At 41.1% G+C, this 21,001-nt stretch overlaps 1 protein-coding gene across 5 annotated transcripts in view; it reads right to left on the reverse strand.

Annotated features, from left to right (window-relative positions):
* TNR (tenascin R) overlaps positions 1-21,001 on the reverse strand; it is a 708,132-nt gene that overhangs the window by 34,878 nt on the left and 652,253 nt on the right. For all 5 annotated transcript variants that reach the window (XM_043964080.1, XM_043964082.1, XM_043964083.1 and 2 more), the window contains 5 exons: positions 19,571-19,717; positions 10,564-10,683; positions 9,750-9,893; positions 5,116-5,246; positions 4,310-4,442 (listed from right to left, as the gene is read on the reverse strand). In XM_043964080.1, the coding sequence (XP_043820015.1) occupies positions 4,310-4,442; positions 5,116-5,246; positions 9,750-9,893; positions 10,564-10,683; positions 19,571-19,717 (675 nt within the window). The remainder of the gene's footprint in view (positions 1-4,309; positions 4,443-5,115; positions 5,247-9,749; positions 9,894-10,563; positions 10,684-19,570; positions 19,718-21,001) is intronic.

Consider the following 21,001-nt stretch of genomic DNA (forward strand, 5'->3'; position numbering starts at 1 on the left):
TTTTTTTTGTACCAAGGGCAGGAAGTAGGAAATGTGCACTCTGCTGAGTGGTGATGGGGCTGTGGTGACCCTAAGATACTAAGATGCAACTTCTGGGGTGGGGAGGGGCTTAGCTGGGATGGGACTCCTAAAGGAGTAAACCTGCTTCTGGGTATTAAGTTCAGTTGTGTTTTTGTAGCTCAAAGACTTTAAATGATATCAACACTCCTAAGATTTCAGTGCTCTGGGACAAAATTCTAATCACCCCAGCCTAGTTACAGCCCTACCTCAGATATTAATGTGTATCCACGTGGTGAGGGCCTAGGCTTCACCCCAGAAGAAGCAGCTAAATGGTTCCTGCCTGTTTTTAGTTGGCAGGTCAAAGACTGTCTCTGGATGCAAGATGTCACCGAAAGACAGAAACATTCTGTGATATTATCATAATGCCTATGACAACTAGCTGTAGCATTACCAAGACATGAATTAAAGGCTCATACCGCATAGAGCTAGCAAGGAAATTTCTGCATTTTGGGGATGAAATTATAAGTTTGTGTCTAATAAATATGCAAATAAGGAGTTCCTTTCAAGAACTTGCCATCTATGTCTTTTTTTTTTTTTAAGGGAAATAATTCTCTTTAAGTCTTGAATCACTTGACTCATTAAAAAATCCAAGTCACAGAATTTCAAAATCTCAGAGCTGGAAGAGACTTCAAAGCCCCTCTAAGCCCCCTAAACCAATCAATTAATCAACAAGCATTTATTAGGCACCTTCTGTACGATAGAGCTGGTACCATGTTAGTCCTTGGGGATACAAGTCCCAGATCTCATGGAGCTGACATGCTAATAAGGAAACAACACGAACACATTGAGGTATGCACTGAATAGATACAGAATGATTAAAAGGTAATTTTGGGGGTGGTGGTAGAGAAGAAATAGAAACTATGAGTGAGGGTCAGGGAAGGCTTCATGTTGAAAGTGGTGTTTGAGCTGAACCTTGAAAGTCACTGGAGACTCTCAGAGGTAGAGATGAGGAGGGAGTTCCAGCATGGGGGAGAACCAGGGCAAAGATAATGGAGAGAGAAAAGGGTGTGCAATGGGAGATCACTTTGACTAGACAGTACAGTATCTGAAGGGAAATGACGTGGAATAAGACTGGAAATGGAGACTGGGGTTATATTATGAAGATTTTCAATGCAAAGAGGAGGGAAAGGAAGACAAGGGATGAGAAGGGAAGGGGAAGGAAGGGAAAAGAAGAAAAAGGAAGGGAAGAAAAGATTTGATCCCAGAGATAATAGGGAACCACTAGAGTTTGTTGAAGAGGCAGGGGCAGAGAGTGACATGGTAAGACTCATGGTGTAGGAAAACTATTTTGGCAGCTATGCAGGGGGGAGGATAGGATGGGGAGAGGAGGAGGCAGGAAGTTCAGTTAGTTGGCTATTACAATTTTCTTGGGCAGTTAGTGGTACAGTGAACAGAGTGCTAGTCTTGGAGTAAGGAAGATTCTTCTTCCTGAGTTCAAATTTGGCCCTAGACACTTACTAGCTATGTGACCCTGGATAAGTCACTTCCTCCTGTTTGCCCAAGTTTCTTTATCTGTAAAATGAACTGGAGAAGAAAATGGCAAACCGCTCCAGTCCCTTGGTCAAGAAAATCCCAAATGGGGACACACAACTGAATAAGAATTGTCAAGGAAAGAGATGATAAGGGCCAGAATGAGGGTGGAAGCCATGTGAATGAAGAGAACCCATGCTAAAGTCATCTTTGACTCATCTCTCTTACATCATGGTTAATCAGTAGCCAGGGCAGCTAAGTGGCACAGTGGATAGAACACTGGTCCTTGAGTCAAGAGGACCTTAGTTAAGATCTCACTTCAGACACTTACTAGCTGTGTGACCCTGGGCAAGTCACTTAATGCTAATTGCCTTAAAACATCTGGGGCCATCTCCAATCATCCTGATGGATGCCTTGCCATTGGACTTAGATGGCTTTGGAGGAGGGAGTGAGGTTTGGTGACCTTGCACAGGCCTCCCTCATTTAAATCCAATTTGGTACAAATCATGGTCCTCTTTGACAATGGAGGACAAACAACAATCAGTAGCAGCTAAGTGCAGTTAATTGATCCTACCTCTATGATATCTCTTGTTTCTCCTCCCTTCTTTACATTTATTTCCATTACTTCCACCCAGATCCCAGCACTTACTGCTTTTCACTTTTACTTTTTAATAACCTTTAAAGGGTTGCTCTGCCTCCAGTCTTTGTTTCCAATTTACTTTTCATCATCCCTAGATCTCTGGCTGGGACTCTCCAAAAGTGACTTGAAAAGAGGACTGTGAAGGATTCTTTCCTTGTAGTGGGGCAATGCAGGAAAGATCTTGGACCTAGAACTCAGGCAGGATATGGATTCTTAAGGTTTTGCTTTTTAAAACTATTTGAAAGAATGTGAGGGCTGAGCTCTTTTAGGTTTCAGCACCTAAAAGAGGGTCAGCGCACTTACTGGTTACTTGGTAAAAGTGCTGCTCTGAATTCTAATCTCTACTTCATGACCTAACTCTTGATCTAGGCCAAGTCTGATAAACCAGATATATATGTACATGGGGGCTTTTACCCACCTCTTTCTAACAACATGAAGATGAGGACTTAAGGACAGAAACAAGTCCAACAAGAATTATGGTGTGAATGCAGGTACACGTACACATGCACATATGAATCTAGATATGCATCATGGGTGCACAGTAATACATGTGCATTTGCACATACATGAATCCTAAGTAGCAGGGACAGTACTCAGATCTGGACATGGTCATGATAATCTATATCCTGGAAACCAGGACAGGACCTTCTCTTCTAGATTAACTCAGACCCCAGAATGCTGCTGGCCATCTACATGCCATGCTGCTGGGGCATACTTAACTTTTCCTTTCCTTCCCCTGTTTTCCATCTCTAACTCTGAATAGAACAACCAAGTCAACTTCATCATTCCTGGAAAGGATATGCCAATCAGTTGTCCCATGGCCACCGGTGTGCTGGTAAAAGTTTCATAACCAGCTCTCAAAAAAAAGTATATGTTACATACTTGTGAGTTTAATCTGCGTTATTAATATTTTCTCCATGGCTTTCTTTTCTTTTCTTTTTTGCAGGGCAATGAGGGTTAAGTTACTTGCCCAGGGTCACACAGCTAGTAAGTGTCAAGTGTCTGAGGCCGGACTTGAACTCAGGTCCTCCTGAATCCAGGGCTGGTGCTTTATCCACTGTGCCACCTAGCTGTCCCTCCATGGCTTTCTTAAGTCTGGATCATCAAGAAAACAATAAATCATGCCTTGATTTGTAGCATTTGCTGATTTTCAAAGTGGAAAATGATCACACTGAGCTAATTGTCAACTTTTCGGTAGGAACTTGCACTTACATACCCTGAGTATGGCCCACCTCACTATGCCCATGACTTCCTAGACCAAAAGACTTCTTTCAGGCTAACATTCCCTCAGCTCTGTGTTGTGCTCCCTTGGCAGAAAGTAAACTTTTTGGAGGCAGAGGATGTTTTGCCTTTTGCATTTTTATTACCAGAACTCAGCACAACATTCAGTACATAGAAGGTGCTTAATAAATTGGTTTGCTATTATTTATTATATTCTTTGTAAGGGAGTTAGCTGGTTTATTGGATAGAGAACCTGAGTTCCAATCCTGTCTCAACCACTCACTAGCTGTGTTACCCTATGTAAGTCACTTAACTTCTGTTTGCCTCAGTTTACTCATTTGTAAAAATGTGAATAATAGTAGCACCTACCTCCCAGGATGTTTGTGAGGTTAAAATGAGATAGTATTTGTAAGGTACTTTGCAAATTTTAAAACTATATAAATGTTAGCTAGTTATTATTATTCATTCATTCACCCATTCATCCATTAATTTATAGGTCATGTTTCAGCTTTGTGTGCTCCCTGAAATGGAGAGAACAATAGATGAAAAAGTCCATGAAGGCAAGGATGTGTGGACCAAGGTGAAGAGGATATTCTTTGGTGGAATAACACTTTTAGATTAAATTGGAAGAGGAAATTGGCTTCACTTGGTGTGCTTCCCTGGAGTTGGCAGCCACAGAGGAAGTCCTCTGCAGCTTACCACGTCTTTAGTTAAAGTGAGTACGTCTGTAGGCAAGAGCTCCTGGAGGAGGGAATGCAGAAATGGAAGAAATTACCTCTTTGGCAGGCAGAAGCAACCAAATTTCCTTCAGGGGTTCCACTGAGGGCCAGGACTCAACAGAGATGATGAGGGACCATGTTGTTATGTATGGGTATGTATGGGGGAGTGAATGTGTGAAAGCCCCAATCACTTCCTCACCTGTGGTGAAGCTAGTGGAGGTGATCACACTGTGAACTGCATCCTGGGCTGACTGCAAGAGCACTGTATATTCAGAGTTCTCTGAGAGTCCCTCTAGGCGGATCCAAGTATCTTCTGCATCCACGATCAACTCCTGTGCATTACATCAAAAGAAAAGGAGAAAATGGAATCATGGTTCACAGATCTGTGGGGAGGCTGGCATCATAAAAGACAGGGGAATGCAGCTCTGTTCAGTCTGGGGGAGGTGGGTTCAGATATATTGCTCTTAGAACTTCCCTCCCCCTTCTATCTGGGGTATATTTAAGAACAAACGAAATTTAATTTTTTCATTACCTACTGAATCATTTAGACCATGAGGAGGAACTCATGCTAAGGAGGACTATCTATGAATTCCTTTGGTCTCTTTGGGATGACTCTACCCATTCTCAAGTTTTCTATTTGAGGATCTGAATTATCTAGAATCATCTACATTGAAGATATTTACCCCAAATTTGCCAAATCTCCTCTTTGTTGTGTCCTGTGTGGACACAGTCTTTGTGACAATAATTAGAAAACTCAGGAGTCTCCCCATATGTAAAATAAATGGGTTTGACCAGAGAGAGGATCCTTGATGTCCTCTAAAGCTCTCAATCCCATGATCTTTTTATATGTGTCATGTAGCTCACCTTGGCTCAACCATACTGATAAAAAATGGCAGGAGGCCTAGTCCTTTCCCTCCAGGATGCATTCTCCCCTAATTGTTTTGACCCTTCACCTCTGAGTGATCAGTAGATTTGACCCAGATTTCCCTTTTATCTACAACTCACCTTTCGGCTTCCGTCACTGGATTTATATGTCAAGATGTAGTTCTCAATGTCTGCCATGGGAGGCTGCCAGGAAATCAGGGCACTCTGTCTGGTGACCTCACTGGCAGTCAGGTTTGTTGGGGGATCCAGAACTGTAAAGAAAAGAGAGACTCTCAGGAGCAACTATGTCATGTGCCCTCATACTCCTCATCGTGTCCATTTATCTAATTGGCTTGCACTTGCAGGCTGAGTCTTGTTCATTCTCTGACCTGCTCTTTAATGGGTAAGGAAAGTGCCTATCTATAAGGAACTGCTACTTCAAAATATAAATGCAACAGTTTGCTGATAAATGCTTAACAACTGGCTCTCTGAAAAAAATTACACATGATGCACTTTTGAGCTTAATTCTAAGTGTTCATATCTTCTCCATCATTCTTAAGTCTATGCAATGAACAAAACCAAAGTCAAGCCTTGGTTTGTAGTATCTGTTGATTTTGAAGGTGTAAATGTGCACACTGAAAATTTAACAACTGACTCTCCCAAGCCAATATAAGCTTGTTCTAGCAAACCCATGTCAAGGCCTTTCATTTTAAGGAAAGTGCCCAGGCTAGTCATGTCTTCAGTCCTATTCTGGCCCTCTTTCCTCATCTCTGGGCCTTCTTTACCATAATACTATTCTGATACATTCTCTCCATCCCACTCCTTTCCTGATTATCTCTTTTTTGTGTATTGTTCTCCCATTAGATGATTCAAATCAACTACAAGGGACCAATGAAGGGAGATGCTATCCACCTGCAGAGAAAGAACTGATATTTGAAACTATATATTGTAGAGTTTCATATGTCTACACACATACATACACATACATGCGCACATATACATACACATACATGCATATACACACATTTATGTGCACATATATACACATATATGTGCATATATACACACATACATGTGTATATATCTATCTTGTATAGTTTCATATATATATATATATATATGAAACTATACAAATGTTAGCTTTCTCTAGAGCAGGGTTGGGAGAGAGGGAGGAAAAAACAGCTTGAAACTCAAATGTGACAAAAAATTATATATATATATATATATATATATATATATATTTTAAAGAGTGTAAGCTTGTTGAGGCTAGGGACTATCTTTCTAGCATATAGTAAGCACTTAATATATGCTTGTTGACTTGTTAATTTTGTTCTTGCCAGTCCTCTATCCTTATAACTATCTCTCTGTGTATTGGTTTGTCCCTTCTCACTCCTTCCATGATCATAATAATACTTGGCATTGATAAATAGTTGTATAGTTTATAAGGCATTTTTCTCACAGACACTTCTATTTGATGCAAGGAGAGATTGTTAACCAGTTAGTTTCTGGGTTCCCAAGGTCTTGTTATTACTTGGGATCTTAGGCTTAGAGTTCTTAGATCCTGTTCCCCCCTTTCTTGAGCTTTGGTCTGCCCACTTCAATCAATAAATCAATCAATCAATCAATCAATCAACAAATTCTTTTTTTTTTTTTTGTGAGGCAATTGGGGTTAAGTGACTTGCCCAGGGTCACACAGCTAGTAAGTGTTAAGTATTTGAGGCCGGATTTGAACTCAGGTCTTCCTGAATCCAGGGCCGGTGCTCTATCTACTGCACCATCTAGCTGCCCCAAATCAACAAATTCTTATTAAGTACCTATTATAGTCTAGGCACTATGCTAGGAACTGTGGGTACAATGACAAAAATAAAACAGCTTTGCTCTTAAGAAGCTTAAATTCTATCTGGGGAGACAATATGTATGTACATAAAATACACACAAAGTAAATACTAGGTAGTTTTGGGAGGAAGGACATTAAGAACTGGGGACTGAACAGGAAAATGTGGCCCTTGAAAGAAGTGAGAGATTCTAAGAGATGGTGCCAAGGAGGAAATCTGTTCTAGGTCTTAGGACGGACAAAGATGGGAGATGGAATGTGGGAATAATTAAATGGCAAAGTTTGGTTGGACCAGAGAGTGTGAGGAGGATCCTAGAATCATAGATTTAGAGCCGGAAGGCACCTTAGAGACCATTGTGTCTAACCTTTACTCTTTACATTGGAGAAAACTGAGGTGCAGGGAAGTTAAAAGACTCGCCCAGCTTATGCAGCTAGTGACTGTCTGAAGTAGCATTTGAGCTCAGACCTTCCTGGTTCAAATTGCCACACTCTATTCTTCTCCAGTTATATATGATGAGGCTGGAAAGGTAGTTTGGGATTAGGTTGTGAAAACTTTTAAATGTCCCAAAGAAGAGTTTTTATTTTATCTTGGAAATAATGAAAATCCTAGAGGCAATAGGAAGTCACTGGACTTTATTGAGAAATATAGTTTTAAGTTTGGACTTATGGTTAAGGAAAATCACTTTAGCAAATGTGGGGAGGATGGATAAGATTAGGGAGAGACTTGAGGCAGGGAGACCAACTGTGAAACTATTGCAGTAGCTGTGAACTTAGAAAAGAGTGGGGTCAAGCTGCATAGGTTATTGAGAATAATTAATGGAGTCTCAGAAAAAGAAGAATATTTCTGGGGAAGGGGGAGAACTTGGTTCAAGTTGTGCTTTGATAGAAACTTCAGGGTGCTATGATGGGTCAAACTGGAAATTGTGGGGTAACCATATCGGTGGGGCACAGGTTCCAAGGAGCAGGTGGAGATACACAAAACCATTGTTTTGGTGTTGCTGTGGGCCCTTATGGGAGCCCTGGCACCTGCTGACCTTTGCCTGTGTAGATCCTCTGATCTCTGGTCTGATGCTTCACCTGAATTTTCTGGTACACTCACACCATCCATCCCCTTAACAAACTGACCTTCTGGATGTGATACCTTCCTGTCCAGACATCCGACATCCATCTGGTTCTTCTGGATTCCCAGCCTGACCCTTTCTATCAGACCCTGCTGCATAGGTCATGGCATGAGAGGAAGCAGCTAAAATAGATTTTTCCTTTTGGTTTGCTAAGAATTGAAGCTCGTTCTCAATGGCCCCTATGACTCATACAGGTATAGAAGTGGCAGTTTGCAGTCTCTTTGTTGTTACCCAGTAGATTATTGGACTAGTTTCTATCCTTCAGTGCCTCATCATTCCACTGTTAGAGAAAGTCCCCTAGCACCTGACCCTAGTGCCTCCAGTCTGCGAGACTTGTACTAAATCAAAAGCCAAGGAACACATCAGAGACTTGAAGCTGGAACACTATCTTTACCAAATGGTACTCAGTAAATGCTTCATCTTTTTTATGGGGCTGAAACACTGCTTAGAGTCACTTCTCGCTATTTATGACATTTATTGTATGGTATGTGATATTTGTGTGTTATGGCCTCACTGCTAGATACGATTTGATCCAAGCCAACTCAACAAGCACTTATTTGGTACCTACTGTGTGACAGGAACTGTATTAGGCTTTGGGAATGCAAAGACAAAAGCTGTTAGCTCTGTTGGAGCTGGAATTTGTGTCTTAATTACTTTCAGATCTCTCTTGTTGCTAGCACAATGCTGTATAAAAACAAAATTCACATGGTAACTAAATTCAAGGGACTCACATCACAGGTATCTAATAAAAAGTCATCGGATGGATGAATGGATGGATGGATAGATGGACAAAGCCAATTATGCTCAGTTCTCAAATTTATTATTTTTTTAAATCTTAGAACCAAGATATCCAATATCTTTCCCTGGATATTTGGATTCTAAATAAAGGGTCTTCCTTTGTCTCTACAACAGCTCATTAAAAAATACCACTAATGATAAGTAGCATTTCTATAATACTTTCAGATTTGATAAAAGTTTTGCATGTTATCTCATTCTGATCTTCACAAGTCTGTGAAATGGGTGCTATTATTATCCCCTTTTGCAGATAATAAAACTGAGGCTGAAAGAATTTAAATGACTTGCCCAGGTATAGTTCGTGAGATGCAGTCTGACAACCTTTGCTACAGCTGCTGCAGCCACAGAAATCAACAACCCAGAAAGTAAGGTTGACAACTTTGTGCAACCCTGCCACACTTAAATCTGATTCACTGGACAAGTCAAGACATCGGCCTGCGATGTCACTGGTCCTCTTCGAAAATGAAGGATGAACAACAACAACCCAGCAAAGAAAATTTTTGCCACTGAAGTTCTTGTCACTGTCAAATGGCAAAACATCAGAAATGGATAGGATTTTCTCGCTGAAAATGACATTACAGAAGAGGCATTTCATTACCACCTCCTTTGCTGCTGCTAGGCCCTACAAATCATGAGATTGTTCCATTTGACATGTGTTATTTATTTCCCCATTAAAATGGGAACTCCTCAAGAGCAGGTAATGCCTTGCCTTTTTATATTCCTAGAAAATGTTCAATGCTTTGTATATACAATAATAAACACTTAATAAATGCTTCTTTTCATTGTCAGTCATTTATTCATACAGCTCGTAAGTGTTTTAGGTAGGATTTGAACTCAGGCCTTCCTGACTCTAAGTCTAGTGTTCTATCCATGATGCCACCCAACTTCCTCAGATTTTTTTCTTCATAATACTACTCTAAGTTGTATGGACTGAAGGCCTTTATCTAGGCTAACATATTGGAATCTATCATCTCCAACACAGAGATTCACCCTTTGGAAAATTAGGTCAGTAATTGGTTACTTACGGGTAGTAAAGTTGGTGTTGATGGTGCTGCTGGTGAGAGGTCCATTGGTGGCATACATAGTGATGGTGTAGTGAGTATTAGGAAGCAGGTCCACAAGCTGGTACTCTTCAATGATTCCATCCACTAGGATTGTTTCCCCGGCAACTGAAATTAGGTGCATATGGATTTGAACTGAATAAGGAATCCTGGCTTAGGAAAGGCCCACTTGAAACCAAGGCAATATTGCTAGATCAGAAGCCATAAGCTTAGAGATTGTCTAGTCCAACCTTCTTCATTCTAGATGAAGAAACTGAGACCCAGCCTGGTTCAATGACTTGCGGCAGGTCACACAGGTAGTAAGTGATAGAAGGAGGATTTGAATTCAGGTCCTTTGACTTTAGGTCAAGTGTTATCTGTGGCCTTTGCCAGCCCTTCCTCCTGAGATTAACTTCCATTCACACTGTTTATATCTTTTATATATATTGCTTTTTGCACGTTATCTCCCCCATTAGAGTATGAACTCTTTGAGAGCAGGGAACTATCTTTTTGCCTTTCCATGTGAGCACGGTGCCTGGCACCAAGTCAGTGCTTAGAGACTGCTTGCTGACAGACTGACGGGTCACTTTTATGGCTTGGTTGCCTTTTGTTACGTTTTACCATGTTTTAGAGGGTGGTGGTGGTAGAGAAAGACTTTTTCCTCCTCTTGTTCTTAGATTTATCACCAGTGCCTTGTGGCTTCATCTCTAAGCAGGATCATTATCCCATATCCTTCCCCATTCCCCTAACCCAATCCTAGTGCACACCCACCCACTCATCCAAGTTTGGAGAAGCCTACCTGTGAAGTGTGTTAGTACAAGGACATAATTCTCCACTTCACCCACAGGTGACTTCCACTGTAGCAGGGCTTCTGTTGGGGTGATGTTGGTGGCCACCAGATCTGTGGGATTGTCCATGGCTGAAAGAGAAAAGGGACTGTCAGATGATAGGGGTAAAGGGTAAGGTAGGGGGAGGGGAGGGTGAAGAACAGTAGACCTTCACCTTGCAGGATTTGGTTAAGTACAGATCCCAAGTTCAGGGCTGAAAGGGGCATTAGAGATCACCTAGTCCAGCCCCTTTGTTTTACAAATGAAGAGACTGAGTGACATCCATGGCATCTTGAGGGATTTGCCACAGCTACAGACTTAAGAGAACCAGCATTTGAATCCATGTCTTCTGACTCCACAGTCCTAGGCACAACCATAAAGCAAGGGAAGCTTTTCTTTCATACCCTCTGGCCTGTCTTGTGCCCATTCAGTCCCATGCCCTTGTCCAGAGAGCCAAAGAATATTAGACCTAGAAGAGACTGTTAAGACAATCTGGACCACTCTTCATCCCATTTTACAGATGAGAGCATTGTCTGGAGAGATAGAGACTCACCTAGAGTCACATAGCTAATTAGAGTCAGAATAACCAGATTTCTTGACTCCGAATCTGATGCTCTTTCCACTGTAATCTTCTGATCCTCTCATTCTGTCACACTCCTTCCTCTTGGTTGATGGATTCATTCTTTTTCTGGTTCATTACTTGAGCCAATCAGCTAGCATTTATTGAGCAGATGTTCAATATATAAACACATAGTTAGTCCTAAATATTGGAGGGGAATACAAAAAGAATACAAGGCAACTCACCCTCCAGTTTATGATCAAGTGGGAAAGATAAGAGAGGTGCTTGTGAAATAGTTAAACTAAGTTTTAACTTGTTAGGAAGGAAAGCAATCTACTCAACCCACTCCTACTAAAGGTGTTAGTGATTCAATTTACTCTTCCTGGTACGTTTGCATTTTAATGTGTTCAAAAAGTAATGTCTGGAGAAAGCTAGGCTTTCAACTCAAAGGGATCAACCTTGCCGGGCAGAAGTGCAGATAGCCTGCTTGGTAGATGGGGTCAGGAAACATTGGAGGTCAAGTGACCTTTCCCAGTACCCCTCAGATCCAACTGCAAATGAGATTGCCTATTCTGTGTACTCAGGAGGCTCTCCATGCTGCTGGACATCCTTTCCCTGGACACAGAAGGCAACTTGGGAGAAGCTGGTGCTTCTCTTATTGAGCAGATGGATTTTGCTCACCCTATGATAGGCTTCTGATTAGCCCCAGTCCTCAGTGGGGGAGCCTTGCTCTATCAAACACTTCGGCAAAGGCTAAAGTAAGTTGTGCAATGTCCTACCTTGCCTTAATATGCTATGCTGTTGGTTTTGAAAAAGACCAATGACATCACGGGGTAGAGTCTCGACTTGCACAAAAATTGGATTTGTGAGGCAGAGTTGCACAAAGTCTTCAGCCTCACTCTCTTCCAGCGTCCTCAAAGTTCAGCAGCAAGACAAAAGTCAGGACAGCTGGCAGTGGACTGGGACACAGTGGATGGTGTTAGCTTCTTCAATGTCTAGGCGCTAAATGCTCCACAGTGCCCGCCATTGGAACACAATGTTCTCATCTGCCCATCTCAATATAACATGCTATACATGCCAGGAGGGTACCCTCCATCTCTGCTTTTTCAAATCTTTTTCTTCTTTCAAGACTCAGTTCAGGGTGCTATTTCACGAAATCTTTCCTCACCCAGCCCTCTCCTCTCCCTTCTCCCTTCTCCTTTCTTCCTTCCCCTCCACCCCACCACCAAGCTAGAGATCACCTCCCCCTTTTGGAGTATCTCATACTCTTCTCTTTGGAGCGCTCTCTTTTTTTCTTGTTTCTTTTCTTTTTTTATTTTTGTGGGGCAATGAGGGTTAAGTGGCTTGCCCAGGGTCACACAGCTAGCAAGTGTCAAGTGTCTGAGGCTGGATTTGAACTCAGGTCCTCCTGAATCCAGTGCTTTATCCACTGCACCACCTAGCTACCCTCTTTGGAGCTCTCTTGCACATTTCCCAGAATTCCAGAATTTGAAGAGAACTCAGAGTTCTAACCCACAACCGAAGAGGATGCCAACATTTCTGATAAATGATAATCCAGCCTCCGCCTAGAAGACCTATAATGATGGGGAAGTCACTACCTCAAATAAGATTACATATGTGAAGCATTTTGCAAACTGAAAAGCACCATAAAAACATTAGTTCAAAGCACCAGCCCTGGATTCAGGAGGACCTGAGTTCAAATCTGACATCAGACACTTGACACTTACTAGCTGTGTGACTCTAGGCAAGTCACTTAACCCTCATTGCTCAACAAAAACAAAAACAAACACCCCCCCCTCCCCAACCCCACATTGGTTCATAGATTATTGAGCTGAAAGGGACCCAAGGTACCATCTAGTCCAACCTCATGTTTTCTAGATGAGGAGAATGAGGCTCAGACAGTGATTTGCCCAAGGTTACACAGGGCGGCTGAACTGGGATTGGAACATGAATCCTCTGACTCCAAATCCAAATCTTTCCCCCTTACCCCACACTGCCTCTCTAGTAGCTATCATCACCATCATTATTATTATCTCCTGAGAAAGCTCTCTCTGATTTTGGACAGCTCCAACTGTTAGGAAGTTTTTAGCTACATTTTCTTATTTATATTCTATTACAGTCAGTTGTGTATTTGGTCTTATTCCTCCTACCAGACTGTCAATTCCTTAAGGGTGGGGGCCATAACCTCTTCTATCTTTGCATTTCTAGTTTCTAGCACAGCACACAGCACACTTTATAAATATTTGCTGAATTAAATTAATTTGAATCAATCCATGCTTTTTGGGACCAACATCTATGTCTAGTCTTTCTCTATTTCCTACCTGAGTGTCCAGAGCTTGCCTACCATTCTCATACCCCAGATTCACCTAGAATTGTAGGTTGTCCAAACACTCAGAAAATCTTAAGAGATTTTTACACATGAACTTTGTATCATTGGCTACTTCAAGTGAGACCCAGGTGAAATTAAGGCTGGTAATTACAGAGAAGCTAGAGTTAGTTAGAAGCAGCATGGTATACCCTCACAGGTGTCAGACATTCCAGGCTGCATCTATGGATTAAAATTTTAAAATATGACAAAATATAGGCTATGTTCATTTGGGGTTTTCTAAGTCAATATGTGGCCCCTCAGGGATCTTTATGTAAGGTTTAGCACCCCTTCCCCCATTTCTGTTTGAGTTTGACAGCACTGTTGTGGTGGATAGAAAGCAGGCCTGGTAGCCTGGAACATCTGAGTTCAAGTATCTGCCTCTGACATATTAGCTGGAAAGTCACTTAACTTCTCATTGTCCCAGGAAGCTTTGCATTGGTAGACATAATTTCCTCACCAAACAAAAACAGAGCACCCCAAACTAAAATTTTAGAGATGAAATACTTGTCTCACTATCCATACAAATTTGTGTAAATATCTGAGTCACATCCCTGAGACAAAATGTGATAAATATCCTGGGGAGGGACCCATTGTCAACCAATTTAAAGTGATAGACTTTATATATCAAAAAAGCGAACCGTGAGCCCCCAGACTAGGAATACCTGAACCATGGTGAGGAGAGTCAGTGCTAATGGCCATTTTTGATTGGTTATCATCAAACATCTGTTTTAGGGGCACCTGTTCTTCATAATTAATAGTCACGATGATGGCGGCGGTGGCAGTGATGATGATGAGGCTGGTTCACATTTATATAAGTCTTGATGGTTTAAACAGATGGGTATGCCCATCAGAGTGATGAGGTGATCCCCACAGAATTATAAAAGGCCAAAAGCAGGATTAATAACATGGCTTCCATAGACTAGGTATCTTTGAATAGATTTTAGGATGTTTCATGAACAGGAAAGGGAAGAAATACATTTTAATTTCATTTATTATTATTAGTATTGATTATTAATTATTTTCACTAACTTCTAACTGAAAAATTCAATTTTCTCCAATTATTTAAAAAATATTCTGGGAAGAGGTCTGTAGACCTTGCCAGACTGCCAAAGAGGTCCCTGACACCCCAAAAGTTAAAAGCTCTGCAGTGTTAGGTAATGTGAGAAAATAATTTTTAATAATGGGTTTTTGGAGGGAATCTTCCCCTCCCTCTCCCACTCCAAGGTTTAGTTCAGTAACTCTGCCTCGTCTCTTTCAGAGCCAGTCTAAAGGTGCATTAGAGATAAGACTCCCCTGTGTCTAGGTCAGTGAAGGAGAGGTTAAAAGCATACCTATTTGAGTGTGTCTTTGTCCTCAGGGGGTCTGTCTTTCACTAGACCCATAAGTCATCATGCAGGGTACAGCTCATTTTAATATGGGCCACCCTCAGGTCATATCAACCAATGGAACTGAATGATTTTAGCCAGTTAGCTTTGAGCAATATGTAAGAGCCACCTCTATCAAAGGAGGAAGGGAGCTGGACCGCAGGATCCTTGCTCTCTTGCATTGGAGACACTCTTGAACTAGCCTCACGGCCTTTCCTCTTGAGCTTGGGAAAATGTGCTGGGTATATAACTGTTCAGGCCTGTTAAGGCCTGTACCTAGTGGGGATGTCAGTCAGACACAAGGTCAATACTTTGGTAATATGTGATCTTAATTAATAATAAGTGCTTACTGCCCAAACTGATGCAATAGCCTTTAATTTATAAGTGGCACTATTTTAGAAAATCCTAGTCTAGTCCCACAATATTTTAAATAACACAGTAGAGAATCTGTTTAGGATTCATGGGAGGCAATAGGCAAGAACCATGAAAGATGATGTTGCGGAGGAGTTGTATTGTGAACCATTAGACAAATTGCACTTACCTTGATGAAATCCACTGAACATTGGAAACTTTATGTCAACTTTTAAAAGTGTACAAATAGACACCATGTTTTTGACTGGCCAGAGATTTCCTCTGCCCCCTTTACTTTAAGCCATTCCTAGGATGGAAATATTTCCAGTTGGCAAAGGGCCTAGATTTCTAACATTCTTCCATGGCTCACTGGGTATGAGTTCTTAGACTCACTCACCGCCACAGTCTCTTTCAGCTCTAAATCTATGCTCTCTGTGTCACTGGGTTTAAAGGTACAACTAGGAACCATGTCTTAACCCAGGAAGCTAAGTCTTTGTTCCTTTCTCCTCTCCATTCATTTCCAAAGGAGTTGGGGATGAGAAGAGGAATTGTATGAACTATGGATAGGCTTGTAGCAGGAAGGGAGCCTAGTGTAAGGAGAGGTCTAGCAAATCCTGTAGAATCCTGTTGGGAGAGGACTTCATTGTTCCTATAGGAATCTTTGCATTGCTTTAACAGATGTTTTTCCTAGACTGTTGACAATGTGAGAAGAAGCAATGAGGAATCCAGGAAGTCGATCATTTTTATTCATCCTGAAGAGCAGTGTCTGGCTTGGTGGTGGTGGTGGTGGGTGGACATGAGGAAATTCCCCAATATTGGGGCTAACAACTATTGCCTGCTGAGGAAGGCCCACCCTTTTTCTGTTCACTGTGATTACAGCAAGGGTGGGAAGATGGATGGTCTAGTTAGGACAGTTTGCCTTGGGCTCCTGCTAAGATTATTCAGAATAGTCTTAAATAATCATGCAGAGTGACCTGCGCATAGGACCATAGACCCAGAGCTGAAGAAGAGCTAATCCAACTTTCACATTTTACAGATGATGGAACAGAAGCCCAAGGAGTCCCTTGCCCAGAGTCACACAGGGAATACCTATCAACGGCAGGATTTAAACTCAGGTCCTCTGACTCTTGTGCCAGGTCTATTTCTATTATACCATCTGCCTAACAGTATTTGGTTCTTAATAAATGCTTATTGTTTTGCTTATGTCATATATAGACTACATATTTAAACATAATACATATGCGTAGCATACAAGACTGAGATAAATAACTTAGGGCACATGGTATATGAATGCATATAGCATATATTACAAATGTTATAAAAGGATTATGCTATAGAAATATTACCAAGTACTTTACAGACATCTAATTTGATCCTCACAATAAGCCTGTGAGATGAGTAGCATGAGAATTATGCTAACGTGACTGAGGAGGAAATAGAGATTTAGTGTGATCGACCTGCCCAAGTTAACACAACTAGTAAGTTAAGAAAAAGAAATGTTTAGTGGATAGAGTACTGGACTGAGACCCTGGAGTACTTAAGTTCAAATATTGCTTCAGATACTTAAACCACCCTGGGCAAGTCACTTAACCTCTACAAGCCTCAGCTTCCTCATATGTAGATTAGGGATCACAATAGTATTTATGTCCCAGGATTGTTGTGAGGACCAAAAAACATAAAGTGCTTTGTAAATGTTTTAATGCTTAAATTAAATCTGCTTATGTATTTATTAAATAGAATATTACTTATTTAATTGATTGCCTTTAAAATTAAATGTAGATTTTAAAATTATATATTTAAAGTGCTATACAAATGTTAGCATTAGTGAGAAGATAGCTAACTAGTGGTATAGTAGAGTTTCAGACTTGGAGTCAGAAAGACGTATTCTAAACCTCCCTCAGACATTTCCTAGGTGTGTGACCCTGGGTAAGTCTCTTCATTTCTGTGAGCCTCAGTTTTCTTATATGTAAAATGGGGATAATAATATCACTTACCTTTCAGGATTGTTGTGAGGATCAAATGAGATAATATATGTAAAAGTCTTTTGTAAATCTTAACACATAAATCCTAGCTAGTAGGAGTAGGGGAGTAGGAGTAGGAGTATAATTGGGACTCCAGCTCAGACTTCCAGACTACCCTCAGGCTTATTTCCATTGGATAATGCTGCCCCACTCTGGGCTAGGATGACTGAGTTCTTCATGAATCAGGGTGTGCTGAGGGACCAGACATGGAGGGGTAATGAAGAGGATCAGCTGGGCTAAGGCTGAAGAAGAAACTATGAGTCTTGCCCTTCAAGGAAGAATGAAAAAAAAGAAATTCGACTGACTAGCTATCTTGCACTTCCATGAATAACAACAACAACAACAACAACTGATGTTTACGGAGCTCTTTTACAATTGTAAAGCACTGTGTATACATTATTTCTTTTGATTCCCACAAGACCCTGTCAAGCAAATAATTAGTGCAAACAATATATCTTCTGAAGTGGTCCATGTATTCAAATTAGTGCTATTTGAAGTTATAATTATGTAAAATTGGTTCCAGAACAATGGAAATATGCAGCATTAAATTGAATCATATGAGGTTATTTGCACTAATGGGGACTTAGTTGTATATTTCTTTTGTAAATAAGAGAGCTGGAAAGGATCTCAAAGGTTATCTGGTCCAATCTTCTCATTTTACCGAAGAAGAAACTGAGGCCCTAAAAAGTTAAATGACTTGAATAGGAATCAGAGATAGGATTTGAACTCTGATCTCTCCCAACTCCAAGCCCCACACTTTTTACACTATACCGTACATGAACAAGAACAAACACAACTACCCTTTGAGGGACATAGGTCACATTTTATAGGGGGCTTTCCCAACACAGACGGTTAGCAATAGAGTGAGTTGCCAAGGGAGCCTGTGGATTTCCTTCTCTGGAGTGCTTTAAAAATAGGATGGATTCTCACCTGTCTGAGGATGATTCAGTGTTTATACAGCAACTTCCTTCCGCCAGTGAAGCTTAGAAAGATTCCATATGCTTCATGCTTTGTAAGAGAGCACTTTCCACATCAGAAGCTAAGGCTTGGTGTAAATGCCCCCTGAAATTCTTGACACTTTTAACTCTGAGTAATGGGAAAAATCAGTGACAGGACTGGAGAAAAGATAATGAAACATACCTCCTGCCTTGGGGCAGAGATGAGGGGGGTGGTCTATTGGGACAGAATATTATAGACAATATCAGACAGGATTTTTGTATTGGATATTTTTGCTTAATTGTTTTCCTCTGTCACAAAGTGGGAGGGGGTGTCACCTAGGGAAAAGACTTGTAGGTGAAGACAAAAGACAGAGGATCACAGACTTTGAACTTCAAGGGGTCTTAGAAGACTTCACACCCAGGCCTCTCATTTTATAAATGAGGAGAATGAAGCCCAGAGAGGTCAGGTGAATTTCCCAGGGCCACACAGTAAATGCCTGAGACAAGATTCAAACCCAGGCATTTTTGACTGTAGGTCCAGATCTCCATCTATTATATCATCAATAAAACTTATTAAAAAAATAATTCCAGGACCTCCTAGGCAGTGAATGACTGGTACTGAGATTTTATAGAGGGATATAGTGAGTTTTTAAGAAATTATGAATCACCTAATATTATTCAGGGAACCAGTCAGTAACCTCCATACAGTGGAGGGCTGGTAAATGTTTAAAAACTGACTCTCAAAAAAAAAAAGTATGCATGACGCATTTTTAAGTTCAATCTGCATCATTAACATCTCCATCATTTCACTGTCAAGATAATCAACAGAATCATAAAACAAGACATGATTTATATTTGCTTATTTCTGAGATATAAATGTTCATATTGAAAATTAAACAACTGGCTCTCACAAATGAGTATGAGCTAACTCCAGCACTCTCCTGCCTTCCCCAAAATGGAGTCACTAACTACTGACTCAGGGTCCTCTGTTTTAGGGACAAAGGACTTCACTTCTTGACCCTCCTTAGGGGCTAGGGTAAAGCTCTCGGTAGACACCTAGGGTCCCTCCAGAGTAGTGGATGCTTAGCTAGTAATAACTTACACTTGTAGAACTCTTTACAATTTCCAAAGTGCTTTAATATATATGATCTTGTTGATTCCTCACAATAGTTATGCATGGCAGATACTATTATCCCCATTTCGCAGATGAGGAAATAGGTACAGACAGGTTAACTCTCCCCTCCTCCCCAGGTTTCGTGGTGGAGCTAGGACTAGAACCGAAATCTCCTTAATCTTAGTCTTTGCATGGAGAACACTGTTAGAAGGGAAGATCAATGCCTGAGGCATTGGATGATGGTGGTGCTGAGAGACATCCTACCTGTATGCACAAGTGTGCAGATACGTTCACTCTCCTCTCGGCCTCGAACACTGTTCAGGCTGATTTCATACTCTGTAGCTGGATACAGGTTGGTGACGGTGAATTCATTGACTGTGTTGGGCACCACTGAGCTGTCTAATCTCCCCACTATGAAGAATAAAAACTCACTGTTAGATTTCAGTAATACCTTCCGTGTTTCAGGAAGCCTAGTGTAAATAGCATGAATGGGAGATCCAAATGGCTGTTTGGGCTGAGGGGACATTAGGAACTGAAAACTTAAATGAGATTCAAGGTTCCTTCAACTCAAGGTGGTAACAAAATGAGGATGTTAGTTGGTTTCTCTATGAGATGGCAACTTCTGAGGTAGCTTCTCCCTGCTGTGCCAAATCAGTTTCTAAAGGTATGGCTGCAAAACTGATCCTGGAATTTCACAGGAGGGGATTTTTGGCAAACTTTTCATTTCCCCTTATCGTGGGTGTGATTATTCATTGCATCTCATCATGAACCAGGTTTTGGCAAGAGCTGAACACAATGAACATGCAGAATGGGATGCCAGCTTCCTTTGATTTACTACTTGTCCAGTGTGGGAGAGACCAGATGGGCACCATGCCAGTTGTTCTAGTATGAAGACACCTCTGCTATTCTTGAAGAAATCCCCTGGGGTTCTAGTCCTAGACTTTACTCCCCCATTTTTGCGAAAGCATCTTAACTTCCATAGAATCATAGGCTCCCAGATTTGGGAGGAATTGTAGACTCAAAGAACCAGGGAATTTTTGTTTGTTTATTTTTGGGGCAATGAGGTTTAAGTGACTTGCCCAGGGTCACACAGCTAGTAAGTGCCAAGTGTCTGAGGCTGGATTTGAACTCAAGTCCTCCTGAATCTAGGGCTGGTGCTTTATCCACTATGCCGCCTAGCTTTCCCCTAACCAGGGAATTTTTGAGATGGATTTTTGAGGTCTTTGATCACTCCTAAACTGCTCTATTATAAACATGATGACTAGCTTCCTACCTAAAGTTTGAATCCTGGTGCATACCATCTCCTCTTAGCAGGACACATCACTTCTCAATGTCACACAATAGGGATTAGTTAGCACTGCTGCTTAACAACTAATTCTTTCCCCCCAGATTTTAATGAACTACATTGCACTTTGTTCCAGGAATGGAGTGGGAAGTAGACAAGATTTTAATGGGATCCCACTGTTTTTTTTTCTACTTGAATTGCGTTGAATTAAATCATCAAACTATTTAATATAATGGAACATCAGAAAATTATTATGGAAAAAAACAGCAGGCAGGGATGGGTCTGTTACCCTCTGGTTTGTAATTACTCTTCTAACAATGATGCTTCCTCAACTTCAAAGACCATTTAAGTTCACAGTTCATAGAATTAGAGCTGTGAGAGACCTTAGAGGTCATCTAATCCAAGCTCTT

Source organism: Dromiciops gliroides, chromosome 4, assembly GCF_019393635.1.
Source record: "Dromiciops gliroides isolate mDroGli1 chromosome 4, mDroGli1.pri, whole genome shotgun sequence".
Lineage (NCBI taxonomy): Eukaryota > Metazoa > Chordata > Mammalia > Microbiotheria > Microbiotheriidae > Dromiciops > Dromiciops gliroides.